Source organism: Oryza brachyantha, chromosome 2 (genome assembly GCF_000231095.2).
Source record: "Oryza brachyantha chromosome 2, ObraRS2, whole genome shotgun sequence".
In the NCBI taxonomy this organism is placed as follows: Eukaryota; Viridiplantae; Streptophyta; class Magnoliopsida; order Poales; family Poaceae; genus Oryza; species Oryza brachyantha.
The window spans coordinates 5211764-5229160 of record NC_023164.2 but is presented as its reverse complement, the minus strand read 5'-3'; the positions used below and the strand labels follow the sequence as shown (position 1 = coordinate 5229160).

The window sequence follows — 17397 nt, the reverse complement described above, 5'->3', positions numbered from 1 at the left end:
TATTTTTAGCAATTAGAGGAAAACATATGTATCTATTACATGTGAATATATATTCCTTATTTATATAAATCATTTACCCTATTTAGCTTTTCCCCTAATTGATATTTAGCAATTAAAGGAATCTGTATGTTTTCTTGGGTAGATGTGAGATCAATGGTGGGAGAGAAGGTGGAGGCGATCTCGATTGTTCGGGAGATAATTTTGACCGCTCTATGAGTCATGAGTCTTTTTGTGGTGATGTACTGTAGCGTAGATCAAAACCATGAGGTTTGAACTCATGTGTTGAAAACCTTGAAAGAAAGTGGAGGAACGGAAGGATTTATATGGAAATGTTTTATCAAAACCATTCAAACCAAAGGCTCCATAAGAAAAATTCCTTTCCTACAAATTTCAGGCTCCTTTAAAAGGTTGAATTGAAAAAAAAAAGGAAGAATAGGAAACAATATGTCGTTTAGTAGGATTATATAATTGTAAATAGATGATTACAAAACATAATAAAAAGGTATATGAATGATCATTTGGCTAGACAAGTAGGAAAAGCACGTGAGAGGAATAGACTAAGAAAATTATCAAAGATGCTGGAGCATCGTGCCATTCATTAGGGACTTGCATGATTTTCAAAACTCCAATTCTTTATTTGAAAGAACCACAAATATTTGTTTTCATAGGCCTTGAATTATACAAAACTTCTAAATAAATCCTTTTGATCCACATGACCACTTTATTATACGGATGGAAATCCTTTACATGAAGGTGTGTTTAGTTCGAGAAATTTTTTGAATTTGGTTATCACATCAGCTATATGAACACACATTTGAAGTTTTAAACATAACAAAATAAATTACATATTCTGATAGAAAACTGCTAGACGAATTTATTAAACCTAATTAATCCGTCCTTAACAAACATTTATTATACCACCACATTATTAAATCATGGCGCAACTAGGCTTAAAAGATTCGTCTCGTAATTTACATATAATATGTGTAATTATTTTTTATCTATATTTAATACTCTATATGTATCTAAACATTTAACGTGATAACGTGAAATTTTTCTGTTTCGAGAACTAAACTAGCCCTAGAATTTAATGCAAATTGGTACCTTCCAAGAGGACCAACTGACAATTGTCCCCTTCCCGCAGACACACGCAGCCATCCTCCCATTCCCATCACTCCTCGGGAAATCATCAGAAGAGGAAGAAAAGCGCGAGCGATCGATACCCCCAACCCCGCATCATTCTCACCCCACCTCTCTCTCCCCCTCTCCGTCGCCGCCCATTCTTCGAGAACCTTCGAGAACCTCCCGATCCCTCCCTCCCCTCCGCGCCATGGTGTCGTGACGGGCCGCGGGCGGTGGTGGCGCACGACATGGACCCCTCCTCCTCCTCCAAGTCCCCCGACCACGACGACCGCTCCGAGGCAGAGGCGACGCGCCCGCAGCCGCTCGAGTGGCGGTTCGCGCAGGTCTTCGGCGAGCGCGCGGCGGGCGAGGACGTGCAGGAAGGTGAGAGATAGAGAGAGAGGCGAGGGTGGGCACCCGGGGGGGGGGGCGTCCCTTTCGTCTGCTTGCCGTGTGTGTCGCGTTGGTTTCGTGAGATCTGCTCGGTCCGGGGGCGGGTGACCCGCGCATTCCTCTGTGGGGGATTCGGGGTGGTGCGTGTGAGGCGGTGGCGAATCGAGGCGGTTTCGCTGCTGATTTAGGGTTCCGTGGGGACGATTGGCTCGTCGCGTGGGCGGAGGTCAGGCGCTCATGTTTCCAACACAGCGATCTAGGATGGGCTCACTGCGTAGATGGCACCCCCTTCTTCGCTTGGGGTTCCAGGTGTGGGAATTAATTTACTTACATGCTGGTAGGCTTTGTGCACTGGATTAGTAGGAGCGCTATGCCATTTGAGGGAGACTTTTGAGCTGGTAGTTATGACTATTGTTATTTGTTGGTGAACCGAGATGTTTTGGGTCCTTAGAGAGGTTTGCATGGATAGGAGGAAAGTAGAGGTGGATCTCCTGGAAATAATGCCTCATGCGTTACAGCACGGCACACCAGTGGGCTGTTAAAAGTTTGATTCTTTTGTGTGACGATGAGTGGGAATTGTGCATTGAATAAGGTTTGCCCTGACATGGTTTTGCTATATATTCATGAGCTTTGGTGTATGAAGTGAGTTAGCAAAACTAAACGTACTCGCAGAGCTGCTGAGGGTACTGTTTGCCTTCTAGATGTCCCCGTTGAGGATTTTGTAATGTGCTTATGAGGGTATGTAATTATTTCAGGAACACAGTTGCTTCTTACTTTCTTTCCTTACTTTCAATAGACATGCGTGGATTATGTGATACATTGCTTCTTAGATGATTTTTGATCTGTCCTGGTTCTGTGGTTAAATGTGTTGGTTGATAACAGTTACTCGATGAGTAATGACATGTTACTTATTATCTCTTCTCCTAAATATACACATATGACTTGCCTGTGCTTTTATGCTTGTTTTCGGTTTTCGACTTGCTCATATTAGCATCACATCTTTTTCTTGTTTCAACCATAGTGTTCCATGATTAGCTTACCTTCAGGACTTCAGGACCTTCTAGTTGTCTACTTGTCTTCAGTATGTAATGCTATTCTGTAATAAAAAAACATTGATGGTGTATAGTGCAGTTTAGGGTAAGAAAAGTATTGCCTCTTCTTATATCAATGTGGAGCATAAAGCTGAAAAACGCCTGCAAATTATAGCTCCATCAAACCTAGTTCTGCCACTTGTCGCATATTTAACATGATTTAAGATCCTACTAATATTGTTCCATCATCCTTTTTGTAAAGGGAAATTGCACCCCACTGCTGTTTAGTGATAGAAAAAAAATCAATTATTGCCAATCAATGATTGCGTGCAGTTGACAAAACTAAATGAGCAAGCTCAAATTTATCCAAACAGAAGTAATGCTTTCTTCTTCTCTTTTTCTATCTTTTTTTAGAGATTGTTATGGTCCACGCAAACCTGTTTAGTATATGGACTGATCAGTGATGCTTGTGGTTTAATACATTTTGGTTGATGCTTGTGCCAAATAACTTGAGCATGACTTCTTTTTCACAAGCCAAATTTGATATCATGATAGGCATATTAATTATATGCGTTTCTTGTTTCAGTTGACATCATCTCTTCAATTGAGTTTGACAAAATCGGTGACCATCTTGCCACTGGAGATAGAGGTGGACGCGTAGTTTTATTTGAAAGAACCGACTCCAGGGATGTAAGTACGAAACTATCTAAGTTATATTGGTTTCTTACATAAATCTATCGTCCTCATGGAAGTAAATTTATATGCAGAGCGCCACTCGGAGTGAACTTGAGAGACAAGATTACCCAATTGCCAGGCATCCTGAATTCCGTTACAAAACTGAATTTCAGAGTCATGAACCTGAGGTATGGGAATCTTAAAATGGCTATAATTATGGTATCTCCCTTTATCCATGAACTAGCGTGACATGTATATCTTTCCCAGTCAGACTACATAATTTTGATAAGATTTTCAAAGTAATGAAAATATCTGACCTCACCACATGTTTTTGTTTGTGTAAATTTCTTAAGAACCTTGAGTCAAGTCAGCTACTTCAGCTTGAAAGTTAATAATAAAATTTGTAAGTCAGAGAAAATCACATCATAATTTGCAACATAAGCATGCGGAATTGTCAATTTTGACAGTTCATACAATGGCAGGTAAAAATCATCCACTTTGGTGTAATGTGGTAGTACCCTTCATCCATGAATTTCTGTTTTTTTGTGAAATGTACACTTTCAACCTTACACAATCCACATGGTAGTGATTGTAGAACATTTGTTGCAAAAAGTGTTTTTATGATGTTATAGCATCTTTAACTTATACTCCCTCCATCCTAAAATGTAGCTATTTCTGAATGCAACCTGGACAAGTGCTTGTCCAGATTCATAGCCAGAAATAGCTACATTTTGGGGACAAAGGGAGTACTAATGTATTATTAACATGAAATTTATTGTAAAAGCTGTACAGTGGAGACAGTTTGAGAGTCTATACTAACAGTTATATCATGAAACCTGTAAACCAATGACTGTACCAAGTCTGTAAGTACATATAGGGGCAGAGAGTCATGTTCAGGCAAAACATTTCTGTTGCTTCAGTTGCAGGTTCCAGGACTATCTTACCAGCAAAATGGCAGTGCAAGTCTGCAAATCATATGCACTGCATGTTAGAAACTATCCTTGAATCTGTCAATTTGTTTTTCTGATTTATATGTAACCCATGTAGTTCGACTACCTAAAAAGTTTGGAAATAGAGGAGAAGATCAACAAGATCAAGTGGTGCCAAACAGCCAACAATGCCCTCTTTCTCTTATCGACAAATGATAAAACAATCAAGTATTGGAAGGTACAGTTGCATCATAAGGCTTTTATCCTCATTTCATTTCTTATGATCATGATCACTTGCCTATAATAATGATTCCCTAGCTCTGTCACGCCAGAAGCTTTTATCTGATATTTAGTTTACAATAAACTCCTAGCACAAACAGGATGTTTCTACACAGGTTGATTTTATCAGGGAACACGTGCTTTTCATCGAACCATACAATTGCTTCACATTTTCATTGTTTTGCCATGCTATTTCTTTCTTTCTTTAGTCAGCTCTTGTTACTTAATCTATGTAGGCAGCGTTCTTTGTTGGGGTTGGGAGCCGATGCGGAAAAACATAGCAGTGGATTAGCATATGATTAATTAATTATTATCTATTAAAAACTTGAAAAAAATGGATTGATATGATTTTTTAAAACAACTTTCCTATAGTTCACACCGTCTAGCAGTTTGGGAAGTGTGCATGTGAAAAAGAGAGAATATAGGTCGGAAAGAAGAGGTTGCCTAATGTGGCCATAGTATTGATGTTTACCACTTTACTATCTCTACAGGTGCAAGAGAAGAAAGTAAAACGAATTTCAGTGATGAATTTAGATACTTCTCAAAGTTCAGACTACAATGGTACAGCTTCCAGTTCAAGTAGTAGCAATTCTAGAGCCCTTCTTCCAAATGGTGGATGCTCAGAGAAGTTATACAACTGCACAAATAACGACCTATCATTTCCTCCTGGAGGATGTTCTTCGTTGCGTCTGCCTGTGGTAGTTGTACTTATCCCACTTTATTCGTTATCTCACCTGTAATCATGTGTTCTATACATGCATCAAATCTGATGTTTGCATGTAAAATAAGTCTCTTTTTGGCATGAATACATATAGATAGATTTTCCTCTTCTGACGAACTGCTCGTATGATTACAATATATGATGAGTATATATTTTCGTTCACTACATGTGCAGGTTACTGGCCAAGATTTGAACCTTGTAGCAAGATGCCGGCGTGTATATGCACATGCTCATGATTACCATATTAATTCCATTTCGAATAATAGGTTAGCCACCTTCCTGATATTATGGATACCTGATCTGGCTTGTACTTTTGTAATCTCAATTGTTGTTCAGTTGTTTTATTTTCTCCAAACTTTTACACTTCTTATTTATCTGCATTTTGCATTTGTTTATGTGTGTATCTGTGTTTCTTTACTGATTTGTGCTTGTTTGCTGTGTAACCTATAATATTACCTGCTTCGTTTTTTCAAATCATGAGCATTATGCTGACCCGAGTTCTCATGTTATTTTACTCTGTGTTTCCTTACTAATTTGTGCCTTCTGTGCTGTGACCTATATTACCACCTACTTTGTTTGTTCTTCAAATCATGAACATTATGCTGACATCATGTTCTCATGTTGTGTTACTCCCAGTGATGGAGAGACATTCGTATCAGTAGATGATCTGCGAATAAATCTTTGGAATCTGGAAATTAGCAACCAGAGCTTTAATATTGTTGATGTGAAGCCTGCAAACATGGAGGATCTAACTGGTAAATTTTTCTGTCTGAGATAACTAGGCACGTGTCCATTTGCCCCCCCCCTCCCGGGTTAGTGTTAAATATTACACACATGAATACTACCTGACTGGCCAGTCCACAGCCCAATAATGAGATGTTCCACATGATATTCTCTAGTATTCAGGGTACAAATTCTCTTGATTTTCATAATTACTAATTGCATTTCCCATGTGGATGGCCCTATTGTTGGAATGGCAACATGCATATTAATTGTTAGCTCCCACCCACCCACCCACCCACCCACCCATTCGGATGGGATGAAAAAAATTGTCTATGCTCAACTATGGTTAAGGGAGATTGGAAGGAAAGCAGATTCCAGATGAATCATCACTCTGCAACTATATGTTGGTATGCTAGCTAGCAATTCTTTGTGAACGTGTACACTTTGTAGCTCAATATTGACAATCAATATCTGGCGACTTCCACACAAGATTGTGAAATACCAAATCAGAATAGTTGCTGCTTTTTTTTTTGGCAAATGGAGGCAGTCAAAATAAACATAAATGGATAATTTGTACAATCCATTGTTGGTCGACTACAAAACCAATGCCACTTGCATTTGTGATCCCCAATTTATTTGTTGATCTGCTGATACTGCAGCTCCTTTGGCTATTGCTGTAAAATTTTTATCTTCCGAAACAATTCCTGTTGGTTCTATTCTCTGTGGCAATTATAAATTCTGTGAAATTTCAGAGGTGATCACATGTGCGGAGTTCCACCCCACTCATTGTCATACATTAGCCTATAGTAGCTCGAAGGGCTCTATCAGGCTTATTGACCTGCGGCAATCAGCACTGTGTGACAACCATGCTAAGCTGTTAGTAATCCCCTTGCACTTCTGGAACATTTATCATTCTTTAGAAGGCAATGTCTAATGGAATTGAAAAGCTGCAAATGTTTGAAGTTAATCTTTATGGATAATTTTTTCGCTAGCTGTTCTCTAAATTAAAGCGAACATTTTGTACAGATTTGAGGAGCATGAAGCACCTGGATCGAGATCCTTCTTTACAGAGATAATTGCATCAGTTTCGGACGTAAAGTTTGCGAGGGATGGAAGACACATTCTTAGTCGTGATTATATGACTCTCAAGGTCTGCAACTTGATCTTATCAAGCTGTCCTATTTGTTGAGCTTCTTATGCTTTTGCTTTCTGTATAGATTGACAAGTCAGCGCCGGTCTGATCTAAAAGTTATGTTAATGTGTTTGTCTTGCATTTGTCTTCTGTTATGATGCATGTTTGATATCAAATTCATTTATGATGCTATAACTTGTAAATTAACTGTATTCAGTACATATGCATAGGGTTTCTCGTGTTCTGCAACCCCAGTTTTTTCACTATCTTCAAGTACATTTGATCAAACCTTTTCCTTGGCCTCTACAATACCTAACAGTGTCCCATGGTAATTTTAATCACAACTAAAGTATTGGCCAGAAAGAAATATTACCTTTAGGAATACTTTCACTTAGTCCTTACAATCATGGACATCATTTTTCTCTTGTCTGGTTTTACCAGAAATGACATTTGAACAAAAATGAATCTTAAGAGCTTAGATTTTTTAATACATAGTGAACTTCTTGCTAAAACTTGTATGTATTCTGCAGCTGATTCTAACACTCCACTTTGTATATAGATCTGAGTGGTTTACTGCTTGCAATTTCAATAATTCGTTCTTTGTTTTCTTTCTTCAGTTATGGGATCTAAACATGGATTCAGGTCCAGTTGCAACCTTCCAAGTTCATGAATATTTAAGACCTAAGGTGAAGTTCTATACTGAATGATAGCAAAAATAGCAATGTCCACAATCTAATACCATGTTAATGTCATCTTTGCAGCTCTGTGATCTATATGAAAATGATTCAATATTTGACAAATTTGAATGTTGTCTGAGTGGGGATGGGCTTCGTGTTGCAACTGGCTCTTACAGGTATCTCTGGTGGTTCTCATTATGAGTTGATAGTGCAGCTAATTGTTATTTTATTTGGAACTTCTATATGTTAACTCTCCTTGTGGTGCCTTCAACTGCAGTAATTTATTTCGTGTTTTTGGTTGTACTCCTGGAAGCGCGGAGGCAACCACCTTGGAGGCAAGCAGAAATCCCATGATGTATGTCTCATCTTGTTGGTATTATTGTTTAATTGTGAGTGGGCGTTATTTATACTCTACCTAGATATGCACTATCCCTCTGTATCAGCCGTCTACTGTTTGGCAATTCTCCATGATTTCCTGTCTAAGTTAGCTCAATGCTGCTGCCTAATTTTTCCTCTAATTTTGGCGGTTCCTACAAAGAAGAAAAAACAATATTTTATTTGAGTTTGCTTTGTCAAAGTTGGTTGGATTGCCAATCATTCAACATAGCTGACCAGTGGCTATTTAGTAGTAGGCATAAACACATCATGTCGACAACAACCCAACACACACTCAAATGGAGACTTTTTTTTCCCCTGAAAACCTTGCTAAACTTTTTCTATTGGTTTGGTGGAATCGAAAACCATAGGCGCCAGGTTGCTAATCCAACAAGGCCTGCACGGACCCTGACCTCTCTGACCCGTGCCGTGAGGAGAGGTATGTGACTACTGTCTTTAGATTTGTTGTTTCAGCCACATTCATGGATTAGGACTGACCTAGTTCTGGTTCAGCTTTTACCGTCCTTTCCTCATCACATTACCTCATATGAAACAGGTGGGGAAAATCCGGGAGTTGATGGTAATGGAAATTCTTATGACCTTTCAACAAAGTTGCTCCATCTTGCATGGCACCCAACTGAGAATTCCATTGCGTGTGCTGCTGCAAATAGCTTGTACATGTACTATGCATAGGTAACATGCTAGAGAAATGTTTTTGGTTTGGTTGACGTGAAAGCATTCTACGCTCACATGCAACCAGGGAGATGGTGCAAGGACATTGTTGTGTCAATTCCATGATTGGGGCCAAAAGAGGCAGTCGGTTTCCACGAGACCACTTCCGATGCTACTTGCGACCATAGCAGGCTGCCCCCATCTGATTCTTTAGTAAATGTGAAATATAATCTAATCATATCAACATTTTTGGTCCCAAGATATGATTGTAGCTGCCTTGTAACCAGAATCAGCAGTTGAAAGATAAAGCAGAAGATAGACAATGCTGATGCTAATTTCATCGAAGGTCACAGGAATGTATTTGCTTAACAGGGCTGTAAGAATTTTTCTTTTCGTTTCTTTTCTTCACATGGAATGCCACCTAGCCAGGGCTAACCATCTGTTGTCATGAACATCCAAATCTTTGAACATAAAATTTTATTACAGTTATTGTAGCTATTCTTTGCTACCCTATACATGACCAAAATTTGTGGCCTGTTGACTTTCCCCTAAACTGAAATGTGCATAACATACTTTTGATTCTGTTAGCTGAAGTAATAATCCTTCTATCCTTTATGGACATTATTGACTTCCAGAACATGGTTTTATCATTAACCGGTCTTGCCCAGAAACTTGGTTCTAACCTCTTGTTTAGCCTTCACCCGAGGAAGGTTGGTTGGTGCCATGGAAGGTGAGCTTGTCTACTCCGCGTGTGCTGTTCCTGACTCCTCCTTCCTGGAGCAAGCAGTTTTCTCTTTCACAGTGTTTGGTTTATTTTGCCTGCACTTTTTCAACCCCAGCTGCTGTCACCTCACTGGAGCCTCCGTGCAAGTTGGGTTACGTTTACACTTTAACCGTGCTTTCTTCGTTTGCATGTATGCGACTTTGCGAGCTGGGAATTCGGATCAATCCAATGTTTTTTGTTTGCTTGTAATTTTCTTTTTTTGGATCTGGGTCCCATTAAATTAATCCTTGATCTCGACGGCACACCGTGTTTGAACGCAAGAGCGTGTGACCTCGACACATTTTGGCCCGTTTTTTCAACCGGGCTTATCTTTACTGCATGTGATTTCCAGTTAACACGTTTGTCGCGGAGGTCGTGAGGCTCGGTCTTCATGGTGCACACTGGCGTCAGGTGTCATCTTCTTCTACCCAAACCCTAGAGAGGCAAGTCGGTGTTGCACCCTCACTGTCAAGTGGTTGCTGGTTTTGTCGCCAATAACACCGCCCGCTGCTACTGCCAGGTCATCGCTACCGACGTGTAACTTCCCCGCGCCACCTCATCCGAGCCACCATCGCGGCTGTCATTTTCCTTATCTTTGTGAGGCTCCCTCGTGGAAACCCCCTCCTCCTCCTCCTCTCCGTCGTAACCATCGCCCACCATTTGCTAACTTGATTGCCTTTTGTTTTCTCCGCCGTCATTCTTCTTTGCCCGTGGTTTTGGCAAACCATTGTGACTTTTTCCATCTTTCTCGAACCCTATCTATCGATATTAATGATTACCAAATTCAGTGGCGATGAGACGAATTTGGAGCACGGATCTTCAAACATACAAGAGGGAGCGATGGAACTTGAGCACTCATAACCCCAACACTAGCAATTGCCCAAAGAATTTGTATTGAAAATCGAACTTGTCAACCCCTGCCAAGTTGGCCCTCTGGCCTCTGCTGGTGTGCTGCTGCCCCACAATTCGATGGCGTCAAATTTCCTCCCAACGCTCCACCTATACAAGTGGCTCTACGTAATTAATGGCGTAGAGAATGTGCTGCATGTACATCTCCCAAGACATGGACATGACAAATTTTGGTGCCTCAAACGTCAAAAAGCTTACGCCGATTAGTACTGCATAATCCTATACATTGCATCATAAATTGTACTTAGGGTAGTAGTAATAAACCGGTAACCATTTGCTTCCCGCTAAATTGACACGCTCGTCTTTTTGGATCTGCTTAGGTTTATAAGTTAAAATTTAAATTTTTAACTTTAAATTTAGAGTTGAATTTGAGGGTTTTCTCATCGTATTTTATTTTTCACCCTTTGCTTTTATATCGTGAAGGACACATAAAAAAATTATAAATTATTTTTCGTTTGTAAATACGTTATTTGTCTTTTTTTTTTTCCATCCTCTAAACGGTTCCATCGACATTCAAACAGTCCACATCACGTCGTCAAATCGGTACGGCAGCATCCAAATCCACTGTTTCTAGTGCATCTGACTATTGATCATTCACACGGCGTTTTTGGGGGGTCCCTGAATTAAATTAAATTCAATTCAAAACAGCAGCTACTTGGAATTTGCCAAAGAACCAACCCGGCTTCTCCGTCGAGGCGCCCCTAGATTCCTGAACCCTGGGTGTTCTGTGACCTGACCCAGTCTCCCCTTGGCTCCGTTCTTTTCTCGTAAGATTTTTTTGGTTAAGTGGATTATTTGATTTTACTGTAGTTATGTGATACTATAAATGACTGAATTAATTTATTATAAAGTTGAAAATTTTTCTCTAGAATGATTACAGGAAAACTGTTTTATATAACTTATTTACAAAATACAATAAAAATCTGAAAAGCATACTGCGAAGATAAGATGGAGTTTTTGATTGGCCGACACACTTTGCTACAGCTTACCGTCTCTAAGATTAGGCAAATTTGGAAGTTGTTTGGTTGTCATCACAATTGTGACAAAATTCTCTTCAAGCAAACTAGACTATAGAAAAGTGTTACGGATAATCAAACAACCCTAAAATCTTTCATAGGTAGCAAATGGGTCCCCTGTTTCTTGAGTGTATGACCGGTGGGTCCCACTGGGCTGTTTTTTAGTTGGCTGACAACGCCTTGAGTTATAACCGTACGCCGTACGGCCATTGCATCGTTGAAAAGTAGGGAATTCGATGGAGAATCGGAGATGCAGCCAGCCGCCTCGATTGAAATTTCGAGATGCATATGCAGCCGTCTCGACTGAATTTCGTGATGCAGAAGCGTTAGTTCCATTTTGTGGTGGATCTTTGTTTGGCTAAAAATTTGCTCATGTGCTAATTTGGGTCTTCAAATTCAGTCTTTAGTTTTGCTTTTTTCAGTTACATCATCTGTTCCTCGTGAAAAAATCGTATAGATGCTCCCTGTAAAATAAAAAAAAAAATTAAAATAAATATGCACATGTAGTTTCTTATTGTACGAATTGTTATATGCCTTAACAGTTTCTTCGTTACATGCTTTGCTGCCAGCATGAGATTGCACTTAAGATTGGTTGTAAGTCCGTATGCTGGCTTTGGAAATCTTGTCTTAACTTTAGCAAATAGTAAGGTTTAGTCAAAAGATTTTCTTATAGTTACTTTATTAGTCAAATTTTGAATCATTACGATATATTCCTTTACAAACATCTGATTAGTTGTAAAATCATTTGAATCAGGTAAACCATGGAATTAGCGCATGTATGTTTATATTATGATTCAAATTTTAAATCCTAATAATGCTTATATTCTGGAATGGAAATGGTATATTTGTTATTTTGCACCCATTCTTCATCTTATGCTTATAAGGCAACAATTGAATTTTAAAATTTAAATTTGGAGTTGATATTGAAGTTTTTTTTATCGTAGTTTATTTTTCAAATTTTGCTTTTAGATCACTAAAAACACTTATATAAAATTAATACATGTAAATTATTTTTAATCGTTAATGAGTGTTTCGTCTATACTTGTAAAAAGCAAAAAAAAAAAAGATGACCGCCTTAATTTCTTGATTGGGATGTTTGTGCGAAATTCTTAATTCTAAGCAAAGCCTGAAATAGACAGCTCAAGAAAGTGTATGGTTTTGTGTCCTAAACCCTAGGTCGTCATTTGTGGTTTTATATAGGGTTTAGTAGTGCCCTAATTTGTCGTCTGGGTCCTAAGTTTATCGGCAATCATAAAAATTAGGGCCAAAAAACAACTAAAGATGAAAATAAAACAGTGTCAAAAAATGAAAAGAAAATGAACACAGTTGAGTAAAAAAAGTATAGACGCCCCATGACCAGCTATTTACAATTTTTTGCGAGGTATTTACAATGTCATTCCAAAGCTCCAAATTGCCAACAAGCAAATGGAATCTCACAAACAGCATCAGATTGACAGATTGCCATTCCGACCAGCCATTACAATATCTCCCTCACTATGATCATCAAAAGTAAAAAAAAAAAAAGTAAAAGAAAAAAAAAGCTTCTTTTTTCCCTCTCTTTTTCTTGGCAACATTTGCATTTTTTTTTTTGCCAAATTGCCTTTTTTTTTAATCATCTAAACTATGTTACAATAGACTATTTGTCTATTTGTATTTGCAGCACAAAGAAGAGCAAACAAAAACTGCAACATTTGCTTTCTTGGTCTCCTCTCAGAGAGGCGCCGGCGTCGTGGCGGCCCTGCGCGACTTCCTGGCGGCGGCGGCGGCGGTGGCCCAGGTGGCCTGGTCGCGGAGGAAGAGGCAGACGGCGGAGCAGTCGTCCACCCGGGAGGTCGGGAACTTGGACCGCCAGCGCTGCACGGCGGCCTCGACGACGGCCTTGGACGCGTGCTGCTTGCGCGGCGTGGCGCAGACGATGGACACCACCTCCTCGTTGCTGAGCACGTCCCACACGCCGTCGGTGGCGAGGACGATGAACAGGTCGGCGGCGGACACCCGCCGCGACGTCACCTCGGGCGTCGAGATCACGCCGTGCCGCTTCAGCCGGAAGTCGCCCAGCGACCTCGCCATGGCCAGCCCCGGCGAGTTCTCCGCCGGCAGCCACACCCGCATCACCCCGGGCTCGTCCTTGAGCCCGAACACCCTCCCCTCGCTGCGCTTGATCCGCGCCGCCTCCTCGGGCACGCTGGGCTTGTGGTCCACGGTGAGCTGCACCGCCTGGAGGTACCCGGTCTCCGACATTGTGGCGAGCACGGCGCGGGAGTCGCCGAGGTTGGCGACGACGAGGTCCTTCCCTTGCTTGATGGCGCACACGGCGGTGGTGCCGCTGAAGGAGCAGTCCAGGTTGGCCTGGAGCTTCAGCTCGCCGTCCATGGCGGCGAACGCGTTCGTGCACGCCTCCCTCCACTCCTCCAGCACCTGCGCCGACGCCGCCTGCGGCGACGACCTGCCGCTGCTGTCCGTGGACGACGGCGGCGGCGACGCGTCGCTGAACGCCAGGTCGTCGCCGTCGTCGCCGGCCAGGAACAGCGCGTTCCGGTGGCTCAGAATCATGAACGGCAGGTAGTCCCTCACCAGCTTGCTGATGACCTGCCCGCACCGGCCATGGCCGTCGAACGCGCCGACGAACACGCCGTCCTCCATGCCGAACCCCTAAACCAAATTAATCCAACGAACGATCAGCTTCAGACTTCACACCACATTGCATCTTTGCATGTGAGGTTTGATCACCCAAACCACTAAAAAAAAATGCAATTTTTGGAGATGATCACAGAGAATATCTTGAGTTCGATGATGCTGTAAACAAACCAAGATGCTAGGTAGGTGAAATTAGTGGTGTTTGTTAAAAAAAGAAAACTTTTTGGAGAAGATTAGGGAGCATCATGGTGTGCCTCAAGATTGGGACACACAAGGTACAATCATTGAGGAGATAAAGGAGTAGTAAGTGTCAAGTGATTACACCTTTTTAAGTGTAAAGCAGTCCTTTGGCAGATCACATCTATTATTAGCAGATTAGCATGATCTAGGGAGTAATCACTGTTCATGATATGATCTGAAGCTATCTGATTATCCCCCCTTGACCTTCTGAGAGTTTTCCTTTTCCATCTCGCTTGAAAAGAAGTAAAATTGGAACAGTTTGCCAGCTTCAGTTTTTGAGAAGAAACAGTTGGTCAACTTCTAAACAAATTTTTTAGGTTAATGATTGGTTGTAACAACATGGAGAGGAAATATGTTGTCACAGTGTGAAACAACAAACATGAAAATTTTCCATGGGAATATTTTGATATGATTAAAGTCAATAAGGTAACCAAGGGGCTAAGACTTGGCCAAAACCAATCAAAACTACATTTTTTAACTTGTCAAGGATAATATTCATGATTATACATTGAATAAAAGAAAGTTAAACGCAATAATTTAACTCTCAAGGACGAATCCATCCCACTGTTGGACCAAATATCTAACCCTGTACTGTAGACAGCCAACAGAACTTTCAAGAAATGGGGAAAAAAAGTTGCAGGAAAACAAAGCTGAGAGCTACAGAATTCTGAAGCCAGAATGAACAACACCCCCAACAAGAGGCAATTACTGCACACCACACATCACAAGTTCACAACTACTAAAATTCAACAGGAAAGGCACTAATTCTACCATATGAAGGGGAAAAAAAACAAGCTTTAATTTGGCATGACAAAGAAAATATATTTCTCATTCCCTCTCTACTAACTGTCTGCTGACCAAAATCAAAGCTAGCTCATGGAAGCTCAAATTATGGACTGAAGAACACCTTAAAGTCCTGAACTAGCTACACAAGCAGGAGCCAAGAACCTGAACTCTTTTGAGTACAGAACCAAACAATTGACATGAGCAGCCTCAACAAGAGGCAAATTGATCTGAGCCACATCAAGCAGAGATTCAGAGTTAGAGAACTGAAGATGAATACCTGGCAGAGGATGACAGAATCCTGGTTGGGGCCTTTCTTGCCCCTCTGGGAGAAGAGGGAGGCCACCTTCCTGGCCCCACACTCCAGCCCCCTACCTCCTCCTCCTCCTTGCTCATCCTTCACATACACAATGCTCTCATCTGCCTCCTGCACCTGCTCCAGGTGCTCTGAAGATGCACACAGCCCCATCAAAGATCCCCCAAGATTCTGAATCTTCCCTGTCTGCTGAGCCAAAGAAGAGAGGAGAGGAGAGGAGCTCAAGCTGTGCTGCTGTGGCTGCTGCTGCTTGGACAGGGTATATAAACCAAGAAGAGGAGGAGGAGGAGGAGGAGGAGGCTGGAAACTGCAACTTGCAAGGGATGGAGAGGAGAGGAGAGGAGAGGAGAGCTGGGTCAGGTCAGCAGCACCAAAGCAAACGCCAGCAAGAGCCTTCTTGAGGGGCTCTTAAATGGCCGGAGGATTTAACAAACTCAATAATGGATGCCAGAGGAGGAGATGTGCCATGACCATGAGCAAGTTTTTATCTTTTCTTTCCGTGCCATGGGTCTGACTTTTGTTTTATTTTTATCCAAGGTGAAAAGAAATATACCAATATAAGTATCTCCGAGTCTCCTCTACCGTATGGCACATGTTTTTAATTGTCTACGAGTTTGTTCCTATTCCCTCCGTTTCATAATATAATGTTTGACTTTTTTTTATGTTTAATCATTTGTCTTATTTAAAAAATATGAAAATATTATTTATTTTGCTTATGACTTACTTTATTATAAAAAACTTTAAGCATGACTTGTTATTTTTTATATCTGTACTAAATTTTTGAATAAGACAAATGGTCAAACGTTGCAACCAAAAAAATCAAACAATTTACATTATAAAACAGATAGTACATGTCATTGATTCATGTTTATATGAAGTTACGTAAAGAGAAACTGTCTTTTAGAGGAATATGTTATTCTGGCTTAAATATTTCGGTACATCATGGAGAAATTAAAGATGTTTTTTAATCACCAATCGAGTTCAATTCCAAATAAATTATATAAACTTTTTAATATTTTACTTGGATTGGTTTGAGCCATACAATACTATCTTGGATGATCAAACATAAGTTTTGGAATATCGGTTTTCCCAGAAACATTGAGATTTACCTTCCTCGCTTTAAAGATATATTAGATGATACATTCGTGGGCTTGTGAGTGAGTGTATACATCTTATGTAATAAAAAGAATACCGCAACCGGACCATTCTACATTAGATATTCCACAAGAAAAATAAGTAAATACAAAAAATTAATCTTTGGCCAATAATGGCTCGGAAGAATTCTAAATTTAAACTTAAAAATTTATTTCATCAGCAACCACTCTCTAGCTATGCTCCGGGCATGTCACCGCTTATAAGAAGAAGGCGAAAAGTGTGTAACCAGAAGAATTAAGATCGTCCGACGCTACTTTCCTCTAATGTAGTCACTAATACATGGGCTCCGACACAAGAGACGTGACCTACGAATCTGACCACATCATATGATAAAGTACCTCAGAGAAAAAGACATGTTCACTATGAGTATATATTTTTGCATCAGCGTTTTGTTGTCACTGGTAGGAGAAAAATGTAAAAAAAAGAGAAGCACCAAAGTGGTTGAGGCTTTCGGGCTTCGGCCATCCGTCATGAGATTTAGGCCTGGTGTAATCGGGGAAAACTTTTGGGTTTACTTGTCATCTCGGATATACGGAGTAAAGTAGTTTAATAACAAAACAAATTACATATTCCTTCAAGAAACTACGAGATAAATTTATTAAGCCTAATTAATCCGTCACTAGCAAATGTTTACTGTAACACCATATTATCAAATTATGACATAATTAGGTTTAAAATATTCGTCTTATAATTCACACGTAATTTATGTAACTGGTTTTTTTTTATATTTAATACTTTATACGTATGTTCAAACATTCGATAGAACGGCGTGAAAATATTTGGTTTTGGGAGCTAAACAGCGCCTTAGCAAAGAAAACACGTCTTGTCAGCCGTCGGATCCTGCCGTCA

At 40.4% G+C, this 17397-nt stretch overlaps 2 protein-coding genes across 3 annotated transcripts; one reads left to right on the top strand and one right to left on the bottom strand.

The window, feature by feature from the left end:
* Positions 1 to 1218: 1218 nt before the first annotated feature.
* On the top strand, positions 1219 to 9214 carry LOC102721423 (serine/threonine protein phosphatase 2A 55 kDa regulatory subunit B beta isoform). 2 transcript variants are annotated; one of them, XM_040520781.1, is made up of 14 exons: positions 1219 to 1506; positions 3133 to 3236; positions 3314 to 3409; positions 4269 to 4388; positions 4921 to 5127; positions 5325 to 5416; positions 5787 to 5905; positions 6626 to 6749; positions 6900 to 7023; positions 7623 to 7691; positions 7767 to 7858; positions 7960 to 8037; positions 8429 to 8496; positions 8614 to 9214. In XM_040520781.1, the coding sequence occupies exons 1-14, from the start codon at positions 1371 to 1373 to the stop codon at positions 8748 to 8750; spliced, it is 1566 nt and encodes a 521-aa protein (XP_040376715.1). In that variant the 5' UTR covers positions 1219 to 1370; the 3' UTR covers positions 8751 to 9214. The 2 variants fall into 2 exon arrangements, with proteins under 2 accessions (XP_040376715.1, XP_015689537.2); XM_015834051.2 differs by having other exon boundaries at positions 4921 to 5130.
* A 3534-nt stretch (positions 9215 to 12748) lies between these two features.
* LOC102721137 (probable protein phosphatase 2C 12) lies at positions 12749 to 15660 on the bottom strand. Its single transcript, XM_040521309.1, has 2 exons — positions 15358 to 15660; positions 12749 to 14069 (listed from the first exon to the last, which is right to left on the bottom strand). The coding sequence occupies exons 1-2, from the start codon at positions 15544 to 15546 to the stop codon at positions 13128 to 13130; spliced, it is 1131 nt and encodes a 376-aa protein (XP_040377243.1). The 5' UTR covers positions 15547 to 15660; the 3' UTR covers positions 12749 to 13127.
* Between the last annotated feature and the right edge of the window lie 1737 nt (positions 15661 to 17397).